General features: G+C 31.5%; 2 protein-coding genes across 2 annotated transcripts in view; both read left to right on the top strand.

The window, feature by feature from the left end:
* Window positions 1-12,135, top strand: part of LOC148303700 (alpha-aminoadipic semialdehyde synthase, mitochondrial-like) — a gene marked incomplete at its 5' end in the record, with an annotated part of 101,667 nt that extends 89,532 nt beyond the window's left edge. The window contains 4 exons of the mRNA XM_088269534.1: window positions 3,066-3,160; window positions 5,824-6,025; window positions 7,212-7,397; window positions 11,348-12,135. Coding sequence (XP_088125660.1) covers window positions 3,066-3,160; window positions 5,824-6,025; window positions 7,212-7,397; window positions 11,348-11,466 — 602 coding nt within the window. The remainder of the gene's footprint in view (window positions 1-3,065; window positions 3,161-5,823; window positions 6,026-7,211; window positions 7,398-11,347) is intronic.
* Window positions 12,136-12,777: 642 nt separating this feature from the next.
* Window positions 12,778-23,269, top strand: LOC148303699 (maltase A1-like). Its single transcript, XM_088269535.1, has 13 exons — window positions 12,778-13,042; window positions 15,831-16,010; window positions 16,434-16,582; window positions 17,656-17,781; window positions 17,893-18,028; window positions 18,138-18,255; window positions 19,095-19,290; window positions 19,711-19,818; window positions 20,342-20,489; window positions 21,134-21,234; window positions 21,335-21,432; window positions 22,226-22,372; window positions 23,018-23,269. The coding sequence occupies exons 1-13, from the start codon at window positions 12,895-12,897 to the stop codon at window positions 23,076-23,078; spliced, it is 1,716 nt and encodes a 571-aa protein (XP_088125661.1). The 5' UTR covers window positions 12,778-12,894; the 3' UTR covers window positions 23,079-23,269.
* Window positions 23,270-24,073: the final 804 nt, after the last annotated feature.

Raw genomic sequence — 24,073 nt, 5'->3', positions numbered from 1 at the left:
AGTAAATTCCGAAACGTTTCAATCAATCAATTTTTCATTTTTGATACGAGTGGTAAGATATAAAGATCATATTAGTACATTATTATCTGCCATGAAGTGAGAGCGTGGTTCTTGACTTATCATTAATCCTTGCTTGTTGACTTAAGTTATCAGTGATTGATAATGAAACGATAGTAAAAATATAGTTTTTCAAAATTGTGATTGAATTATATAAATCGTATTCTATTCATCATTAAAAATAAAAATCAAAATCCGATTTATAATTCTAATAAATTTCTCAACTCTTATATTTATTTATTTCGCATTTTTTTTAAATGTCTGCCTCCGCAGTGTAATGGTCAGCACGCTCGGCCTACCGTTCTGGAGGTCCCGGGTTCGATTCCCAGGGGGGGGTCAAATAAATATAAGTGATTCGTTCACTATATTATTTATTCAATATTAACCTGGACTGGTACCTGAAGCGGAGGGCTGATCACCTTTCCTTCATGAGTAAATGATCAATATAACACTGTGTTTATATGAAGCAGTGCCCTATGCACCATTGGGGTGCGGATAAGGTTTTTTTGTTTGTTTTTTTTTTGTTCAAATATATAATGGCGTTGCATATAAAATATATTGCTTTTGCCAATGTCAAGTTAATTAAATAATATTACTTAATAATAAAATATGATAGACTTATTATAAAACTAAAAATTAATTCCGTTCACATTAAAAAAAAATAACTATAAGTTTGTAGATAATTGGGTTCAAAAGACTGAAAAAACGAAGGAGGTATAATTTATTGCTGCATACCAAACTACAAAATTCAGACCACAGAAAAGAGAGAATATAAACTAGACTGGTAGCAGAAACGCAAAACTGATCATCTTGCCTTCATACAATAATTGACAAAATTTCATCAATTGGATTCACTTCATTGTATTATAGTTAGAAATTAGCTTCAAATTTGTACTGAGCGCTTCAAAATGATGTAAAAACCTATTTATTAAAAAATAAAAGAAGAAATCTTATTTTATATTATGTTTTTAAAAGAAGTGAATGTAGATCTGAGTTAAACTATTGGTAAATGGGGAAACTATGGAACAGGTAGAATATTTGGTATATTTGGGAAGTATGTTTTCTAGGGATGGAAAGATTGATAAAGATAAATAAATGTGAGTGAATCCTGGTAACAGAGTGGATGGTACATTGAAATCAGTTATGGCAAATAAAGTTCTAACTAAATAAAGTTCTAGTAGTCCTGGTTCCAACCCGGATGTATGGAAGTGAAGCATGGAGTTGGAAAACGAAAGATGAACGTAGACTGAATGCAGTCGAAATGCGAGTTCTCAGACTAATGTGCATGTTCGAATATTGAGAAAAGGTTAGAAAGCAAGGCTGAGATAAGCATTATCGATACAATTAAGAAAAGTGTGTTGAGATGGTTTGGACATGTGGAATAAATGAGCGAGGAAAGAACGATAAAACAAATTTATAAGGCGAATGTAGTTGGAAATAGGATCAGAGAAATATCAAAGAAAACTTTGTACGTCAAGTTTGTCAAAAACGTGAAAGCGGTCAGATCAGGAGATGCATGAATGTGGAGGAGGCAAATATTGTTTGCAAAGACTAATTGGTGTGGTGTTGTATTCTCTCTGCTTATTCCTAAGGAGAAACAGCGTGATGGTAATTTAGATGTTCTTATTGAAGTGTGAATTTATCATTTATTATAAATATATTGTTAGAAAGTGATTTAATTAAAATAACTGGTAGCATTTGGTAACAGGCATATAAACGTATCATTGAATCGGAATATATATGGTATAAACACATGCATATGGAATAAAACCGCAGTTGAAATTGCTTATTTCAGTTGTATAGGAAGGAAAAGGAGTGTGTTCTGAAAAGTGAATAGTGTTTCGCGTAAACAGACCATTCCGCGTAATAAATTCACGGAACCAGACATATTGTTATCTTCTAATTGGAAATATGGCTAGCGCTGCCACAAAACTGCATATTACATTACCGATACAACACACCGCGCCATACCGCCCTACTTCACGCAAGGCGTATTTGTGTTTAGTTATTATGAAATGTTTCTGACTGAAATTTGAGACGGTTCAAAACTAAGGAATTTGTTGATATTCCCTCTGTAAATTTATAAAAAAAATTATGGAATGTGCTCGACTCTCAACATATTTTTTTAATTCTAATGAAGAATTTGATGTTTAAAAAAGAGTAAATATATTTTTTTGTGTTAAAAAATGTGTATTTTTTTAAATAATTCATACTTTTTAAATAAAACAAGATAAATTAAATATAAAGAATTAAAGGTATTATTCATAAGAATACGATCACACACACAGACTTAATATAACATTAAAATGAGAATTGCACAATATGGTGCAATACTTGTTGCTGCAAATAAATACTTGTATGACGTTATTATGATGGAGCGATAAACTATAGATATAAGAAATGTACCAGGTCAATATATAACTATTTATATATATATATATATATATATATATATATATATATATATATATATATATATATATATATATATATATATATATATATATATATATATATATATTTAAAACATACAGTGTTTGTGTGTGTGTGTGTGTATAAAAATTAAGTTCTACATAAATTAAAAGATATAAACGCAATAATAATATAAGCCTATATCTATTTATTTCTTAACATTTCACATCACTTTACTTCAACTTCAAAAATTCAATACAATATACCCCATTAATATATTAAACCAACTGTTGTAATTGAATGAAAGATTATTTTAACTGCGAAAATAAATAGAATAAAAATAAATGAAACAACATTTGAAAAAAAATCACCCAAAAACATATAATATAAATATATTAATTTTCATTTCCTTCAAAAATTCATTCTTACATCGGACAAATATCAATGACCTTCTCTTTTCGGGTCTCGAAACGTTGAAATTTATATTTTGAAATATATGAAATATATTTAAAAAAATACTAAAATAATAGTTAAGCAGGGCATTGTTATTTAGACACGTTTGGATATGTGATATAACCGTTGTTAATTGTTTCCAGGATATGCGGAGTGTGTTCGCTGTATGCAACTTCTAGGACTTATTGACCCGAATCCACATCCCATGCTGCATCCTGATGGACCGGATATTACTTGGGTAACCACTGCTAATACTAACTAAATAATGTGATTTAACTCTGAGCACTAAAATACTGTCGTCATTTGCACTAACACGTTAATGATGTTTGGTAAAGTTTTAAGCCTTACAATTAGCAAACTGATAAACAAGGAATTTAAAAGGATAAATAATGTGTTTGCAAAATCATTAAAGTCAACGTGATTATGAAGATTTTGTAAATAAAAACATGTTTTTGTTATACTTAATTACTTAAAAATATAATTTTATCGTAAATTATAAGTTAGGCTCTCTGTGAAATTAATATCAGCGTTTTTGTATCGATACAAATAAGTTTAAGTAAAATATCCAATCATAACTGATTTAAGTGTTTCGTGTAACTAGCTACTTTAATATACTTTTATTTTTGATTATTTAATGATTTATCGTAAGTTTAGCGAAATAGCATAACGATCGAAATATAAAAGTATAAAAAAAATAAGCACTTATTTAAGACCACTTTTGAGTTTATAAATGTAAACACGTCTGGTTTAGAGAACTACAGATGTTTTCATCAACGGGTGAAAATACAAACTGTATTTTCACCTGTTGATGAAAATATCTGTAGTTATCGAAAAAAGTCATGTTGACTTTATAATTGATAATTTAAAAATTAGTCTTTAATAATGGTTTTATATTTATATTCGTATATGTAAAACATGTTTTAAGAAATCACCCGCAATCACCTTTATAGGCTTGTCTGCAGATAGGATAGTAAGAATAGGTAAGATAAATGTAATTATAAATCCTCGCAGGGGCTTTTGAGTCGAACTTGTAAACGATAAATATAACAATACATTGAAAGCTGTCCCATCGCCTGCCCAGATCTGATACAGAAGCATCTAGGCTTCCTGACAGATCTGCTCTTGCAAAGCAATTTTTTTTTTCGAACCAAGTTGTGTAATTTATTAAAAATGTGAAACAATATAAAATTGTATCCCGATTTTACTGTGAATTTACATTTAAAAGCCTCCAATATACCTGTCACTGCCAATCTAAATAAATACAAGTTTGTTAATCCGTCACCAAATTTTCTAAAAGTACCCCGGTGTAGGCAGTGAAAGGGATTAGTATTTAGTTCGATAAGTAAGCTAGATCCGATTCCGACCCGACGTTGGCCGGTAGACATACGCCCACAACCCCGACCAGCACAGCAGATAACGATACAGTAAGAATAACCTTCATGGCGTAAAAATAATTCAAATAAATAAAACTTATTTTTTATTCAAAATTTAAACAAAGTTAGCGGAACGCCATTCTGAATCTGAGGACAATAATTAAGTTAGCCGGCATCCCGCAAAGTGAGGTAGTGGTGCATTTTATTCTTTTTGAATTCAACCTCTTTCCCGGAAAATTACACTGTTGCCGTTTTTCTCTTTTTTCTCGTATCCGGTTGAACCGGAATGAGAAGCAATTCAATTAAAAAGAACACTAACACTGACCGTTCTGCCGTGTAGGCAGGTACCCAAACGGAACCTATTTGAATTCGCCTAAATGACTCCTTTGTTGGTCCTATCGAGAGGTATCCCCTTTTTACTGACTGAGAGTAATTTCATTGAATGTGGACGTTAATTACAGGTGGAATTTTTCAGTCGTTATGATGACTACTGAAAACAATAAAGGGATGTTTTTTTTTAAATGTTTTCAATGATACTTTTGGATTTTTGGTCATACCTAGTAAAGCTTAACATTTGAACTGTAAAAAACGGAGAGTGAAATGTGCAATTTAATAAATATGTAATTGAAAATAATGATAATCGCGTAATTTTCCTAAAGTTTGAATATGCAAATATATCTTCATTATAGAATCAGACCTTTCAAATGCAGTGATGAAGTAAATATAAAATTAAAATAAAAGATAATGAGACATATTTTTTAATTTTATTAATGTCTAAAGCATTTACTTTGAGGATTGTCATTTATAATTATTTTTAATTTTGTCAATAAAAATGTTGGCAATTTTAGTATATAATCACTCACTGAAATTTTTGTCTACCGGTTTCGAGACGTACCAGTCTCTTCGTCAGGATAATCACTACACCAGAATGCAAACAATATTACACGTCACTTCCATAGTACTACTTACACACAACGACACAAAAATTAATCACATGCGTTTTCGGTCGATCCAAGGCCAACATACAATAATGATTGTAAAATAACATGCACTAAAGGCCTGAATTGTTTAACATGTACTAAGGATGTTAGTGAAAATAGGTCAGGATTATATGGTTGAACAGGGTGGGTGTGGTCGAAATTGGGTTTTGACAAATCTTGCTTACGGCTTACATCTCAAGCTTGTATCAAGCGCTCAAATCAGAATGCGTTTTAATTTTTAATTTAAATTTTCAATTTTTAATTTTTATCAGAAGATAAAAACATCTGTAAGTTTTCGAAACTAGTCGAATATATAAATATAACTGTTTCAAGTGTTTAATTAAAAAAAATAATCCTTGCCTTTCAATAACTCCTTGATGGTTTTTTTCAAAACCATATAATTATTTCCAAGAAAAACTTATTTATTCAATGCAAAAACAATGTTTTAAGAAAAAAATCGTTTACGTAAAATATTATCTGGATTTAGAGAAAATAAAGTTGCTTTTAACGAATATTTGGCCTTAACGATGAATCTTAAATCTCCACAGAGGCAGTACATCTGCGAGCAGTTGGGGTTGGCTGACAGCAACATCTTTTTTGAGAACCTGAAGACCAGAGTGGTGGAACAAGGAGGTGCTGAGGGAGCAGCCGCTATCGAGAGCTTAGGACTGTTGGACGAGAAGCCAGTAAAGAAATTAGGCTCACCCCTTGACACCCTGAGTCACTATTTGTCCAAGAGGCTGGCATTAGGTAAAATATTATATATAAATTGTATATTATCCGCCTCTATAGTGAAATGGTCAGCACGCTCGGCTACCTTACTGGAGGTCCCGAGTTCGATTCCCAGTGAGGAAGGAGGTCACATAAATATCAGTGAGATTTCAATCTTAATTTAATCAAATATTACCCTGGAGTGACACTGAAGTGGAGGGCTGATCATCCTTCCTTCATTAGTAAACGATCAAAACAACACTGCGGTTATATGAAGTAGTACCCTATGCACCATTGGGTGTGGATAAAAGTTAGATGAGAGATATTAATATTTAAATTTTAATATAAAGTAAAACACTTGTTTAAGACCACTTTTGAGTTTATTAATGTAAACACGACTAGTTTCGAGAAATACAGATTTTTCTCTTACACGGGCGAAAATGCAACGAATTTGTATGTATTATCATCAGTTTGTATGTATTTTCACCTATTGATGAGAACATTAGAAGTTTTCCAAACAAGTCGTGTTTACTAATGATGAAAATATTGTCTGAAAACTTCAGTACACATCGCGCGCACAGACTGTGACAGCGCGCCGCGCAGTCTTTTTAATTAACGACTAACGCACTCACTAGTCTTAAGAATAAAGGGTGTGGGCAGGTATTTATACTAACGGTTTATGTACTACTAATATGATTTTTTAAATAAAATACATCAAAAATTCCGATTTGTGCAGTTATATGTCCTATTTGCTTTGTTAAACGTATAAATAGATTTGTCAGGCATTTAATTTGGTATGTAAAACATTTAATTTAATTTGCCAAAGATATTAAATTTGCTACCCGAAACCATTCAGAATTCTAGTAGTGATCATGTCTTTAAGAACAGTGTCCGTCGATGGTTGCTTCGCGTTGGAAAGGACAAGGTAGAAAGTGAGTTAATTAAAGTCCAGGTGTAATTATTTTATTGTAAAACCTTAATACTGTAAATTGTTATTGTATCTATTGTATGGAATGTATATAATCTAATAATAATAATAATAAAAATGACATATATTTTTTTTATAAACATGTAAGTATTTCGGCACAACACAGGCCATGCCTAAAGACCCGTTATACAAATAGTAAGAAAATGTATGTGTCTATGAAATATACATATATTTTTTATTAAAGTGAAAAATCGATTCGCATACGATTTTAAGTGTTTTTTCTTCTTCATCGTTTAGGTAAAGATGAGCGAGATCTCGTGATTCTCCGTCACTCAGTGGGAATCATGTGGCCCGACAGCAGGAGGGAGCAGCGTGGAATCAACTTGGTGGTGTATGGGGACGTGGCATCCAATGGTGGTCATTCTGCCATGGCCAAAACTGTCGGTTTTCCGACTGCCATAGCTACCAAGATGATCTTAGATGGTAGGTTACCTTTTATCTAAGTTAAACATAGGTACTCTATTAAAGGTTTGCTTGTATTTGTTTGATTTAAATCTCACTTATCTGATATTTGAATGTTGACAAATTTGATGTAATGGTTTTTGAATGAGATAAATGTGATGCTGGATGTATGTGAAATTATGGAACGAGTAAATAATTAAGTAAATTCGAGTATGTTTTGTAGTGATGGAAAAATTAATTAAGATATTGAAAGGACCGTGAATGGAGGGAACAGAGTGAATGGTGCACTTTAAAGCAAATAGAAACTAAACCAATCGGCGAATGCTAAACTGGCACAATGGAGTCCTGGTTCAAAAGAAGGATGAAAGTATACTGCATACGGTTGAAATGCGATCTCTCAGACAAATGTGCAAAACGATGTATGGTTGGATGTTCGAATGGTGGCGTAAATAAGGATTCGAATGGTGCAAGGCTGAGATAAACATTTTATATGATATTCGACTTAGCTTCACTCATTTCTGAAACTAAGTGTAACGGACTTTCATACTACCTTTCTTGCATATCATTATTATCAATATACATAATTATACTTTACAACTATCCGTTTTCACCTTTAACACTAGCAGCTTACATCCAGGATTAGTTCAATTGAAATGACAAGTTGTGTTAATCATAATCAGCGTAACATTCGATAGATGAGTGGCTTACTATATAAAAGAGAATTATTAGATTTAAGCCACAACTCAAAAAGGACAAATTTGTCACGAGTTACTATGAACTTTATTTACTTCTTGTATTCTGTTTTTTAAGTTGTGTTAGTCGTAATCAGTGTAACATTCGATAGATGAGTGGCTTACTATATAAAAGAGAATGATTAGATTGAAGCCACAACTCAAAAAGGACTAATTTGTCACGAGTTACTATGAACTTTATTTACTTCTTGTATTCTGTTTTTTTTAAGTTGTGTTAGTTGTAATCAACGTAACATTCGATAGATGAGTGGCTTACTATATAAAAGAGAATTATCAGATTTAAGCCACAACTCAAAAAGGACTAATTTGTCACGAGTTACTATGAACTTTATTTACTTCTTGTATTCTGTTTTCTTAAGTTGTGTTAGTCGTAATCAGCGTAACATTCGATAGATGAGTGGCTTACTATATAAAAGAGAATGATCAGATTTAAGCCACAACTCAAAAAGGACAAATTTGTCACGAGATACTATGAAATTTATTAAGTTCTTGTATTCTGTTTTATTAAAGTTGCGTTAATCATAATCAGCGCAACATACGATAGATAGATGAGTGGCTAAGTAGATGAGTGGCTAAGTATAAGAGCAAGATTAGATTGAATGAAGGCGTACGAAGGCGTATTGAGGCGTGTCCGTGTTACGTACTTGTTAAAATACCTTTTTTGCCTTCTTCCGAATGGCGAATTGCCCCAAAAGATAATGTGGCATTATCTTGAGATGCAATATTTCAGATAGTACAGGATTAGCAATCATTATTATGCCGCGTGTTATTTTATGAAAAACCGAAAACACGTATCTTTAATAGTTCAATCATAATTATTACTCAGTTACCTATCGAACGATTTATATAATCTCTTAGATAATTTCCATGATATGTTTAGGGATTTTCACATGAACAAATTAGAATTTAGAATAGTGATGATTTCATAAATTTATTCGGCAGTTACTTTGTAGTAATATCATTTCATTTTTAATTACACTTTATTTGGTAAATATATATATTTTTTACAGATTTTAAACTTAAATCACAATAAATTTTACGAAAAAGTTTTATTTACCAAGTATAATTAATATTAAAAATGAATTAATTTTTCCTTACAAAATTAAACAAAGTAAAATTTAATCATAACTAACGAATAATTTAACGAATAACCATTGATTTTGCCAATTGCAATATTCGTACCGACACTTTAGGGTTACATATTCGCTAAAGCAGAGTTCCGCAAACTTTTTCTGTTCAAGGTACACCTGCCAAATCAAGAATTTTTAGAGGTACACCAAAGAAAAAAACAAAGTTTATTTAATGTTGATTTATTGTTAAAATTAATATAATCCGAATACATACATAACATATGATATTTGATGCGAAATGTGAGCCTACTTGACTGAGCACAGGTGATAAAAATGTGGAGCAATTGTTGATAAGGCTGCTCTGATCTCTTTGTTTATCGTCCTTAGGCTCTCTTTTTTTATTTAATTTTTTTTATTTTCATTTATTCATATTTAATTGTAGTCAGAGTCAAAAATCCCAATGCGCATACTATTCGCGCAACAAAGCGCCTCGCGCTCAATACTTTCAGGTATTTATAGGTGTAGTATCTTCACAAAACTATACTTTTTTCCGAGGCACACCAACTAATCAGCACGGTACACCAGTGTGCCGCGGCACGCACTTTACGGAACATTGCGCTAAAGAGTACAATATAGTAGAACCAAAATTAGTTTCTAAATTGAAAAATTCTTAAAAATCTTAATTATATGCAAGTTTGTAGGAGATTTTAACCTGAAAATTAAAACAGTTGAATAATATTACTTTTTAATTTATTTTTGTTAACATGACTAATTTTGAAATGTAAGGACTTGTTATTAACAGGATAAAATATAAACAGGTTATATAACAAGTGGAAAAACATACTACGATTTCATTTGTATTTGATAAATTATAATTATTTTTCAAATATTTTTTTTAGACTTTTGTTGTTATGAATATCAGTAGTCTTGAAATTAGTCATGTTTTCATTCATAGAGCTTAAAAGTGATATTATATAAGTGTTTTCAAATACTTAAATCATCGTTTTCTTCCACAGAGTTAATTCCAAATCAATGAATAATATTCGTATTAAATATTTTTTTATAAATTTGCTCCTACACTCTTTAAATAAAATATTCCACATAAATTTTGAAGGGTGATGGTTTGTATAAATATAAATATTTGAAGTATTGTATGGTATCAATTGTCCGGGGATTCAACTAACGATGTATTTATTGACGGGGATGAGTTTGCGGGGGTCAACTTTTTTGAGACCCATTTGTCAGTGCACCATCTTATCTTACCTTCTAATTATATTTTAAGTGTTTTTCTTATCTTACTTTTATGTGATTGCAAATGAACAATTGTTACCCTGTTCAGCGATAACTATATATGGTAATAAATAACAGTCCGATGTTATCATATAGCCAATTATCTTTTTATATTGATCTCATTTTAACAAAGGTGTGAGATGTTTATTTTGCTGTATATTTTCCGTGTGGAAAACATCTTTAACTTTTATCTCGCTACCTAACACCTGATATAATAAATGACGAAGAATTATAATTATAATCAAAATAATATTTCTTTAATTTTAGTTTTACGTTTAAACCTTTCGAAAAATGTATATTGATCATCACGGCGTTTTCCCGCAGGGGTAGACAACGAGAATATAACGTCACTCTAATCTGTATTTGCAAACAATCTTCGCGTCTTCCACATTCATGCATTACCTTATATAAGCCCTACTAACCGCTCTTGAGCTAGTATTTTACAAAAACGGTGCCATATAAATGATCTTAATTATATATATTTTTTTATTACTAAACCAGAAGATTCCAACTCCTGACTGGACTACGACCAGATATTTTAAAAAGATGATCATACTGAGTTTCTTCAGTTTGCTTTTTATAAAGTTCACGCTTCAAAAAGATTATTCGTATGAATACGTAGAGACGAAGAGCCTTCCCGCGGATATTTGTACCTGAGTCTCACTTAAAAGGTCAAAGCACCGCATGCGGTTCCGGAGCCACACTTTACCGATCCATGACTTAATCCATTTTAACAAGGGTATTTTGTACTTGACCACTTTGTGTGTACCAAGGTACGATAGCCCTATTTAATAGGTCAAGTCGCAACTTGGCTATTTATATCAAAACCCTATCTCAATATTTTGATTCTGTTTTGCAGGAGAGATCCAGCAAAGGGGTGTCGTTCTCCCCTTCACTCCAGACATCTACAGACCGATTTTGTCCCGGCTAAGGAGCGAAGGGATTAAGGAGACCACTTCATCCACGTGGTCTGAATAGATTGACTTGCAAAGCTGAACACTGAACAGAGGGGGAGTGCTGAAATAATTGAATGTAAATACTTAACGTTAGGGCTGAATTACAAGTAGGGACAGTGAATTGAATTAATTAAAATAGAAAAGACGGATAAATGTCACATAAACTTATCACCATCACTAAAACTTATAATGAATAAATTAAAGACAAATAATTATATTTTATTACTTAAGCATCCGATGAGGGTAGTTTACATATTGAAAACATTTTTTTTTCTTCAAATTATCCTCAATTCAAGTTTTGCTTGGTGAACTTGTTATTTTTTAAAATCCAAGGTGATGCGTATTTAAATGCATTCCGCATCATTTTCAAACACCGTACGTGAAGCTCAGTCTTAATGTAAGAGTTGTGTTCTTAGGACGTTGAAGGATTTACCAAGCAAAACTTAAATTCAAAATGGATAGATATTAACCATAATGTGAAATTATCTGATTACTTAATGCGTTGAATGTGTATGTGTTTGCATGGTAAGAATGACATTAGACGTTCCAATAAATTACATTTTATTCTAATCATATAATTATCTCATTTGTTGGTTCTTGAACTTATTATAAGTAAAAATGTTTTTATCAATGCAGTTTTTTTCTAAATTATTCATGAAAAGCTTACACAATAAATAAATGTTTTATTTTGTTTCCTGTTTTTTATAAGTTAATCCTTCCTTTCCTAAAAACACTATCATAAGTCTCACATAGTACATACGGCTTTATGACTTAATCAATATTAATATATATATATATATATATATATATATATATATATATATATATATATATATATATATATATATATATATATATATATATATATATATATATATATATATATATATATATATATATATATATATATATATATATATATATTTATATATATATATATATATATATATATATATATATATATATTTACATTTATATATATATATACATTTATATATATATATATAAATATATATATATATATATATATATATATATATATATATATATATATATATATATATATATATATATATATATATAAATATATATATATATATATATATATAAATACACACATACATAGAAATGTACTACTATTTTTGTTTATAACATTAAAATGTGATAAAGATCATACACTTGAGATTATAAACAAACAATATTGTTTTTCTTATTTTATCTTTCTACACTTATTGCTGTAATTGATTGGCATGCATTTCGTAATGTCTAAAATAAATCTGATTACGCAATCGATTTTATATCATATATAAATGGAATCTTAGAATAACGTGTGAGTAATTTTTAAGTCGTTCTGACAGTAGGTGGAGTAGAAGTTACCTTTTGATTATTGACTCTATTTCCTGAGTCAAGGGTATTGTAATATCTGGTTGATCAATTTGTTACCGTAAGGATGCGTGGGTCAATCCCTTTTGCGATATTCCTTATCGCTGTAGTTGCAGGATGCTCTGGTGAAGAATGGTGGGAGCATATGATTCTCTACCAGGTATACCCAAGGTCCTTCAAAGACAGCAATGGGGATGGAATCGGTGACATTAATGGTAAGTTATTATTGAATTTTGTACATTTGTGTCGGGTTGTGGTCCCGCGGTTGGTGTTGCGGTCTCTTGAGTCAGAGTTTCTGGGCTCGAACCCACTCTACCACAACTTGTACCTATTTATGAGCTGATTTAGCCCTCACAAATAGTATGAAATTGAGGTATCTTTGTTAATAATAAAAACAAATATTTTTTTTTGTTTATTAAATTATTACTCTTTTTCTAATCCTTGTTCGCTCTAAATGGTGCGTAGGGCACTGCATCGTATTGACGCAGTGTATTTATTTTGAGTATTACTTACATAAATGCAGTGAGATAAATCCTGCCAGTCCATGATATTTATTAAGAAATAGTAGAGTGAAAAATCACTTAAATTTATTCTTACTTTCCTGGAAATTAAACCTGGGGACTCTAGCACAGTAGCTAGACGAACTTACTATAATACTATAACAAAGGAGGATATTATACGAAAAAAAAAATATTAAAAAATCATACTTTTATAAAATCTTAAACATATTTTAATAAAAAGTCGAGAACTTTGAAAATGTTTAATCCAGATGTTCCCAAAGTTTTCCTTCATAGACTTCTTACGTGAGAGAGATTCTTTTTTAAAATTACCTAGTGTCCAAGTGAGTCCAAATTACCCCTAATGCCTAGACAAATTGATTGTAATTATCTTTTTAACAGCTTACACAATACTAGTTACTTAAAGAGCGTTTTTAAGTTAAGTAAGAAAATAACATACAAGTTTTATTCATGCCATGATCTTTAAGACACAAAATGTATGTTAAAAAATATTGGAAAAAAATCACAACCAAATGAGATTCATAAAATAAAACAAATTTAAAATAAACAAAGAACTTAGATAATAATATGTTAATGGGAGTAATGACCTTTAAGATCTAATAACAATTGTTTAATATTTGGCTAAAGATAAAAAGGTATGATATCTGATTTCCGTGGCCAGTATTATATGTCAACTACGTCAGTCTACCTTTCTTAAAATCTTGTAAATTATTTTTTTTCTCATGGAAACATAAATCCTAACTTAAAAAAAAATTGAACGTTTGTGGGTCCATATAAACAACTTTGAGAATTCAACTAAACGGAAATCCCAAGCTTCAAGACTTAAAAAAAAGTATAATAAAAACAATAAATAATTTCATAGCGTCAAATAATCACCGCTCAGTTCTACCGTTTTCACTGAGTATTGCAGAGTTTAAACCAAATTATTGTGTTTTCCACCATTTTGCGTCGAATAAGTGGGAACTAAGGGATGAAAGAGCAAGAAACGCGAAGAGTTGTGAGGATAATAACCGGGAATAATAGTAACAGCCACCCCCTCCGGTGGAACTAGGTTAAAAATGGTAATCAGTGGAATTTGTTACAATAGTCGCAACAGTTGCAATTTCACAATACTGCCCCGGTTCGCACCACAATGGTGACTTAAAAAGTCGCAAGAAACAAAACCCGGAGAAACTTCAGATTAATTTTATAAAATGGTTCATTGTAATGCACAAGACGTGTGAATTACGGCAACATTGGTTCTTAAATTTCTACGGAAACAAAAGAAATTTCACATTAAACTATTAGATTTTAAAAATAAATCAAAAGAAACACGCCTTGTTGTCGATATATTGTGGTAAGAAATTATTGGGCAGATTTATTTTATAAAAAAAATTGTTTACTTGAACACCAAATAATTTTCTTCTTCATGAGCCCTCTGACCTCCACTGCATCTGTTTTGCTGCTTGCAGCCAGTTTTTACCTCCCACAGCGACTATGTCGCCGGACCATCTGTTTCGGGGTCTTCCGACACCTATTTTATTCTCTCAAGGTCTCCATCTTAGAATTCTTGGAGTCCATCTTGTGAGGTCCTGTTTTGCAATATGTCCTGCCCACTGCCATTTGACAAACCAAATAATATGGCAACATTTTTGATCATGTTCAAATCCCTTTTCACAAATCTGGGTTTCTCCACTGAGGATTTACTTTTACTTTTTTTTAACTTTCTTTTTCATATTTTTCATATTATTTGTTAAGATGTCAAAATGTATAAAGAATAAATCATAAGCTTAATGCAAAGTTTGATTATACTTATTTATTGTAACTGCAGACAGTTGGTAGAATTCCACATTGAATTGTTGGGTAATATATACAAAATCAAACAAGGTATGTTGGATTGAATTCTACATTTATTTATGTATATGTTAATACGTGACGCGTTAAATCTTCTTGGGACATTAACTTTTAAAGACATTTCTTAGAAGAATAAAATAAATTACAAATATTTATTCTCTATATTTTCGATGATTTTAAAGCAAATTTCATAAAAAAATATCATTTATTCATAAAGTATATGATTTATCCACCTCCGTAGGGAAATAGTCACAACACTACAGTACTGGGGTCTCGAATTCGATTCCCAGGGTGAGGTACAATAAATAAAAGACCACTCTAATATATTAATTCAATATTACCCTGGACTGATTGATACCTGAAGCAGAGGGCTGATCACCCCATTATGTATTAACGATCAAGATAACACTGCGTTTATATGATGCAGTGCCTTTTGCACTACCGTGTGCAGATGAGGGTTTAGAGAATATATTTTTTTTACATTTATGCTAAACTACCATCTCGTAATTTGCCATTTAATTTTATTCCTCCTTTTGCAAGTTTTGTTGATTTTTCAAAACGTTTTCCAGTATTTTCCTATTTTTCGTCTTCAATAAACTTATATATGCTGTACTTACGAAGATTTTATTTCATGTACGTATTTATTTGTTAGGCGTTCGCTCCATGCTAAATCATCTTGTATACATTGGCGTGAACGCAACTTGGCTGTCTCCTGTATTCCCTTCTCCTATGAAGGACTTTGGCTATGATATTTCCGACTATTACAATATAGCGCCCGAGTACGGAACAATTGAGGATCTGGAAAATTTGATTGCTGAAGCAAAGGAAAAAGGTAATTATAAATATAAATTACATTTACTACATTTTGAGTGTGCCCAAATACTTGTTCACAATATTTGGACACACTAAAAATGTTGTTAATAAATTATGGGGTCAAAGTATAAGCTCAAATAATAAAATGAAAAGGATATTTTCTGGCGTTTATCATGTATATGATTAAAATCCAAATAAATATACAAATAAAAGAGTTTCTACTAAAAAAAAGCTTCCTTTTCTCACCAATAGATGTTTTTGGTGAAAATTCTAGTGATTCAAGTACAACGTTTCGAAATTGGATCGTATATATATATATATGCCCAGGCTTCCATATTCTTCTTCATTTATATTGAGATGTCAAAAAAATAATACATTATATTTTATTAAAAAAGAAAATATCTAAAATGGGCGATTTAATTGAAACGCAATATTTGTTTAGATATTCGAATCTTGCTGGATTTCGTCCCCAATCATACGTCTGATGAATGCGAATGGTTTAAGAAGTCCGTGATGAGGGAACCTGGATTTGAGAACTTCTATGTGTGGCATGATGGACGAGATGGCGGTAGAAGCCCACCGAGTAACTGGGTATTTAACTTTTTTTTTATAAATAAAAAAAAAATAATCTTTTTTACCTAATCTTGTTTTAATGTCTCATTTTTGGACGATCCTAAAAAAACTGGTAACTTAGACAGTACTATAAACACCTTATCAGCGTTTCAAACATACATGTTTCGATTAAAATAGAGAGCCATTCGTTTTGTCTATGAGTTTCATCTTAACCAAGGGTGGCCAACCCGCGGCCCGCGGGCCGCATGTGGCCCGCCGGGTATCTTCTTGCGGCCCGCGGAGCATATCACACATTTTTTCCTTTAGTGTACACAAAACCACCAAAAAAACATTCCATCGTGCGTAGTTTGTATCATATCCCATATATGGGAGTATTTCACTATCTTGACAATTTCAAGACCGATAATGGCGTCAAGAAAGAAGGAAAGAGTAATAGAAGAACTGACAAGTTTTTAAGACAGATGGACTATAAACTATTTTTTCGTGGAGTGAAAAACAAAGCCAACATGTCTGATATGCAATGATTCTGTTTCTATCTAGAAAAAGTATAACATTAAACGGCATTAAAAATAAATTTTGTTTTACGGCCCGGTAGCGAAAACCTCATTTCTAAAATCTGGCCCGGCTACTGAAAATGTTGGCCACCTATGATCTAAACAATTAAGTGATGTTTTGTTTGTGTTGTTGTCAGTATTTGTGTGCACTATCATTTACTGATAAAAATAGTAACTAAACTCCCTCACTTGCAACGAAACAACTATGTCACCTCGGGAAACCCCACACAAACCAAATGACTACCATTTTGGTTCACGTATGTCTATAAAATATTTCTTAGATTTTCGGAAAGGTTGCTGGCTACCAAATGTAAAAATGTGTCTTTATATAATGAATTTCTAGCTAGCCAGTTACGTAGTTGATCTGTAGAGTACACTGGGTTACTACTGATCTAGGACTTTTTCTTCTTCAAAAAATACCAAAATTTACGGAAAATAAAGCTCATCCAAAACGATTTTTGTTTTTGAAACTATTAATTTATGGTAGTATTGTAAGAAATCCATGAAACATGATACATCTTTTATAATTTATTATAGATATCTGTTTTCCGAGGTCCAGCGTGGACTTATCACCCAGTTAGAGGACAGTGGTACCTTCACCAGTTCCTCAAGGAACAACCTGATCTCAACTACAGGGACCCCAACGTTGTGAGAGAAATGAATGTAAGTGTAACTAATGATCAGAACCTTCATTTCACATACTAGTATAAGCTAATATAATTGTCATCGTTACCCCTTTTATGAAAAAAATAAACGAATATATTATTGTTTTAGAATGTTTTGAAATTTTGGTTGGCTAAAGGAATATCAGGATTCCGTGTTGATGCTATTCCTCACTTGGTGGAAGCTGATGTAGATGCAAACGGTCAATACCCCGATGAACCTCTGTCAGGAGCTACCGATGACCAAGGTATTTTTTTTCTCATTCAATTTTGTAGTTTGGGTGTATTCGTAATCATAATATATAATATATATTTCTGAATCGAAAGGGAAGAAAACAATTTTTTTAATGATTTCAGACAGCTACGATTATTTGAATCATATCCACACAAGAGAGAGGGATCTAACTTATGAGGTCGTTTACCAGTGGAGAGCTACTCTTGATGAGGTTACTAGCAGCACTGGATCAGAACCCAGGTCCGATATTTTATCGTCTGTGTTCATGTTACTCATCTGCTGTGATATGATATATTTATGAATGAACATGTTCTTGATTTTTTCGGTAATGCAGACCAATGTCTCACTCCGTCTTTGTCAATTGTAGTGCTATTTTGCCGCTCGTCGCTCGTATCATGATCCAAGTTTTACCCCCTTAACTAAAAAAATAGACCTCATTGCTTCTACATACTAGCGAATGTTTTTACAAATGCATATGGTATCCGATCATTTTTTTATTAGTCGTTTTAAATTGTCTGTATTATTTTCCATTAAGGATGTATATTGCAGCGGTTGGTTCATAGTTAGTTTTGATCGCACGTCAAAGTGACGGAAATAAGTCTGTTTCTGTCAAATATCATTCCTTTTTAATAGATTTATATTATCCACTGACACTTCGTGATGGAATTGCATTTTTAATATATTATTAGATTAAAACCAATATTTTTAGCTTTTCCACTTTTTTTATTTGACCAGCGACCATCATCAGACTGGTCTGACCAGTCTGATGATGTCGGTAACGACGAAACCCGGTCGCTGGTCAAATAAAAAAAGTGGAAAAGCTAAAAATATTGGTTTTAATCTAATAATATATTAAATATCATTCCATTATATCATTGAGTGTTTTTTTTTTTTAAATAGTAGCTATTCAAGGTGAAGCGACCTTTCCGCAATGTTGTCAGGTTGTCATTCTCTCCGTATTCATGGTTACCAGGTTGCAATTGTGAAAATAACAAATGGTCCGTCACATGCATTTGTGAAGTCATTCGTAATTGTGTTACAGCCTTCAAATTTATAACAATTATAACATATCGTTTCAGAGTTTTGTTGATGGAGGCTATGAGTGACATAGAATTGGTGATGCGGTACTATGGAAATGGAACTCACGAGGGAGCTCATTTCCCGTTCAACTTCATGTTGGCTTTCTTCAACCAAAACGCCAATGCGTACGACATCCTTAGCGGAACTTCCAGCTTATTTGCCGCTTTACCGGAAGGCCGAACCACTAATTGGGTGGTAAGTTTAGAATTTTTCTTTTCTTACAAACCTATTTTTATTTATTTATAAAAATATTAATATGTCCGCCTCCGTAGTGTAATGGTCACCACGCTCGGCTTCCGTACTGGAGGTCCCGGGTTCGATTCCCAGGGGGGTCAAATAAATAAAAGTGATTTTTTCACTGTAATATTTATTCAATATTACCCTGGACTGGTACCTGAAGCGGAGGGCTGATCACCTTTCCTTAATGTGTTAACGATCAAGATAACACTGCGTTAATATGATGCAGTGCTCTAAGCACCATTGGGGTGCGGATAAGGGTTTGAATGAATGAATGAAAAAATGTTAAAAATATCAGTTTGAATAGCAATTGACAATCATTGATTAAGATGCTGAATAAAAAAAAAATAGGATACATATAAGTCTACTTATTTTAAGGTTGGTAACCACGATCAACCAAGAGCAGCTACCCGTTATGGACCTAAAAGATCTGATGGAATTATTATGTTAGGAATGCTTCTTCCAGGAGTCGCAGTTACATACAATGTAAGTATTTGATTGAAATGATATTGATTTATTAATTGATTCAGGAGTCATTTTTTAAATTCACTTTGTGTCGGGTTGTGGTCCCGTGGTTAGTGTCGCGGACTCTTGAGTCAGAGTTTCTCGGTTCGAACCCACTCTACCACAATTCGATACCTTTTTCTAATAATGAGCTGCTCAGGCTTACAGAAATAGTATGAAATTGAAATATTTTTGTAAATAAGAAAATAAACAGAAATATTTTCATATTATTTTTTGACATCTCATCAAAGATGAAGAAGAATATGAAAGTCTGTGAGTCTATGAGATGTCAAAAAAAAAAAGAAAATAATTCCTGTAATTATTTGGACGCACTCAAAATGTTTTACACAAATATTTATTTAAAAAAAAAATCTATGTATTTTATGTTTAGATTTCACTTGGTTAATACCACTTTTTGTTTAATATTATTACCACGCAAATTTTGATGTATTCAATATGATTATCAAAAAAATGTTAAGAGCCAGAAAAATTAAATGTAATACAGGGAGAAGAAATAGCCATGGAAAACTTCTATCTGAGCTGGGAAGACACAGTTGATCCTGCGGGATGTAATGCAGGAATCGATATGTTTAACTCTACCTCCAGAGACCCTGCCAGGACTCCATTCCAGTGGGATGACTCCCTAAATGCTGGTACTAAATATATTTGGTCCATATAATAACATAAGTTTATATATATATACATATATATATATATATATATATATATATATATATATATATATATATATATATATATATATATATATATATCACTCACTCCTTTAAAGAACGTCATATATCAAAAATCGTTAATTGTCAATTGTGCATGTTTTCGGAATGCCCAGAAAATGTACTTTATCCCAGCAAAAGCGGCATATTTTTAACTTAATGTTTACCCGCTACAGGGCAAAAGGTGTTGTTTTTTGCATTTTCAAGAAAATGTGTTTTTTAATTATTTAAAAAAAAATGTAAATATTTTTCAAATGGAGAAAAAATATTCAAGGTTTTACCTAAAAAGATCTGTTGCACAGTAAAAAGTTCAAAAAATGGCTTGATATTTATTTTTAAAACATTTCATTATATTTTCAAACTTTCAAAACGATCTCCTGAAAAATTAAGTATTTTGATATATGACGTTGTTGAAAGGAGTGAGTGATATATAAAATATATCTATGCTTAGAAAAGTTCTTTGTCATGCAGTTATTACATTTTTCAATAAAAATGTTATGTAAATCGACATATATTTATGCATAAAATATAAAAACAGTAGATAAACCTTATTTTAAATGTTTTAGGATTTTCTGATACCCAGGATAAGACATGGTTGCCAGTAGCAGATAATTATAAGGAATTGAACCTCAAACTCCAAACGACAGCTAGAAGGAGTGCTTACCAGGTAAAATAAGTCAAATAATATATTGTTTAGAAAGTCAGTGTATGTTTTTTTAGGAACTTAATTTTTTATATAAATTTAAAATAAATACACATTTTTCCAGTTCTACATGAGTTTGGCTGCTCTTCGCCAAACTGATACGTTTAAACACGGGGAGTTGAAGATGGGAGCAATTAATGAAAATATTATTATTTTCACAAGGTAATTACATATTTACATACGTATCTTACATCAAATGCACGAGTTCGTATTTAAAAAATATATATATATTGATATTGCTTGAACTTAGCCAGGGGTGACAAAAGTAAATATATGAATTTTCGATCCATACCAAGCAGTAGTACGGTACTGTATTAAATCGGTGAAATGTTGAGTTTTCACTTCAACCTTAATGCTAAGGCAATTTGACTTGCGCCTCAGGTTAAGTTCGTCCGGGATTGAAAACCTCTGACAATCAAATCTGTGACTGAAAGCATAGTAGACAAATGCACTGAAGTGGTTATCGCATTTGTCTTCTATATGGAGGCAGAGGAAGGCCGAAGAAAACTTGACACAATCAGGTATGTCAAACAATTGACAGCGGCCGGGTCAGGAGTCTAAATAATCGTCGGGTATGTATGAGGAGATGCATGAATGTGGAAGAGGTGAAGAATGTTTGCAAAGACAGGGTGGTATGGCGTTCCATTCTCTCTGCCTACCTCTGTGGAGAAGCAGCGTGATGGTAAGTTAGTTCGTATAGAGGTAGAAAAAATTTGTTCAGATGCCGAATCCTGGCGTTATGATATATGTTTCATGACATCTGTTTTCAACACATTTTTATTATGATATTATTTGTTTAAATATGTATCAAAAATAAAACATTTGTAAAAAACCACTTTTGAGTATATAAATGTTGTCACGATTAGTTACAAAAACTTCAGATGTTGTAAAACTTATTAATGGGTGAAAATTCAAACAGTTTTTTTGAATTTTATTTATATTTTTATTATTTCAGGACAATTTCTGGACAAGAAAGTGCGGTTGTTTTAATTAACTCTGGTAATACAGAGTACCCTTCCTTAAATCTTCATGAAGCGATGCCTGGATTGAAAGATCGTCTCACTGTTCGTGTGGCGAGCGTCGGTTCTCCAAGAGATATTGGGTAAATATTTTAAATACATATTATGTGTCCGCCTCTGTAGTGTAATGGTCAGCACGCTCGGCTATCGTTCTGGAGGTCCCGGGTTCGATTCCCAGGGGGGTCAAATAAATACAAGTGATTTTTTAACTGTAATATTTATTCAATATTACCCTGGACTGGTACCTGAAGCGGAGGGCTGATCACCTTTCCTTCGTGTGTAAACGATCAAGATAACACTGTGTTCATATGAAGCAGTGCCCTATGCACCATTGGTGTGCGGGTAAGGGTTTTTATTATTTTAGTATTTTTATTTTAAGAGACTTTTACTGCTCAAAAAAACTAGACTTTTATTTTTTTATGTATGAAACATTTTGTAACATATTTATTTTTACTGTTACATGTTTGTATTTGCCAAGTAAAACATTAATTAAAAATGGATGGATTTTACCACAAAGTGACTGCCGAATTAATCGATGAAAATGTTTATTTATGTTTAAAAAAATAGTAAAATTATTTAAATTTAAAGTGTGTTAAACTCTGTTAATTATTTTTCAAGTAATATTTCAGACAATAAGTACTAATTTGTGGTACATGTATTATAATGATTACATTCCATGTCGATATCTGTAGAGTGCTGCTAACAGAGTTTTTTTCTCCATATTTCAGAGATACTGTACAAACGGGATCCTTGAATTTGTATCCTTTCGAAGCCCTGGCTCTAACGTAAAAAACTACAAAAAAACGATTAAAAGTATTTTTAAAATGTATTTTTTTAAATAATTTTAAAATGTATCCTTCCAGCTTACTTCTATACGCATACAATAGATATTAAATAATCATCTCTGTTAATGCATTATAAGACGATATTTTTATAAACACAAATTATCTTTACTTGTTGGAATAAACGCATTAAAAAAATTAATGGTTTTTATTTTTTTTTTTTTTAATAAATCAAACACCAAGAAACCTCAACATATAATAAATTAACTCAAAAATGTGGAACAAATGATATATTTTTATTTAAATTTCACTTGGTGAACAGCACAACACGGTGTTTAAAATGATGTAGAATGTATCGAAACACGTTTCACAATATATGTTAAGAAAATTTGGTATTTGCCACTTAATTAAGGTAAAAATTAATTACAAAATACGTATTATTTTTTGACATTTCATCAAAGATGAAGAGAAGAATATGGAAGTCTGGGCATTTACGGGGCTGACGACCGTCATAGGCTGGTTTAAGTGAGCACTTTACACACGTGTAACATTCACCAATTCTACCCATTATTGACATCCACACTACTCAAATTCTTGGAAGTTCTGTGTATATGAACCAATTCAGAAACCTTGTTCTTGAATCACTAGAACTTTTAAAAAAAATTTATTAAGCTTATAATTTGAACAGTTATTATATGAACAAGGAATTGGAAATGTTGTTAACATGAACCACGTTTATGCAGTTATATTTAATATTCGCTTGCATTTCTCAAACGTATTCGTAGAATACCTTAAATGCTAAATATGAGTACCTTTATATGGTTTTAGAACCTTAAGTTATTAAAATTAACATTTTATTATAATGCATGTATGTTAATAATATGTTAAATTAGTAATTAGAGATTGAAAAAGCCATTTAAATAAACCTAATTATTACATTTCTTTAAAGATATGATACGATGCGTGTAATACGTTATATCTATAAAATTAATTGATTCGGTA

The sequence above is a fragment of the Brachycentrus maculatus genome, unplaced genomic scaffold, assembly GCF_059751285.1.
Source record: "Brachycentrus maculatus isolate JH-2025_06_01 unplaced genomic scaffold, ASM5975128v1 h1tg000356l, whole genome shotgun sequence".
Lineage (NCBI taxonomy): Eukaryota > Metazoa > Arthropoda > Insecta > Trichoptera > Brachycentridae > Brachycentrus > Brachycentrus maculatus.
Note: the sequence above shows the minus strand (reverse complement) of the source record. Positions and strands in the feature narration are given on the sequence as shown.

Excerpts from the sequence above, each read along its gene's own strand:
- LOC148303699 (XM_088269535.1), top strand. The coding sequence starts at position 12,895 with ATGCGTGGGTCAATCCCTTTTGCGATATTCCTTATCGCTGTAGTTGCA. Across the intron at positions 17,782-17,892 it reads ACGTTGTGAGAGAAATGAAT|AATGTTTTGAAATTTTGGTT; the intron begins GTAAGTGTAACT and ends TTATTGTTTTAG. Across the intron at positions 18,256-19,094 it reads AGCACTGGATCAGAACCCAG|AGTTTTGTTGATGGAGGCTA; the intron begins GTCCGATATTTT and ends ATATCGTTTCAG.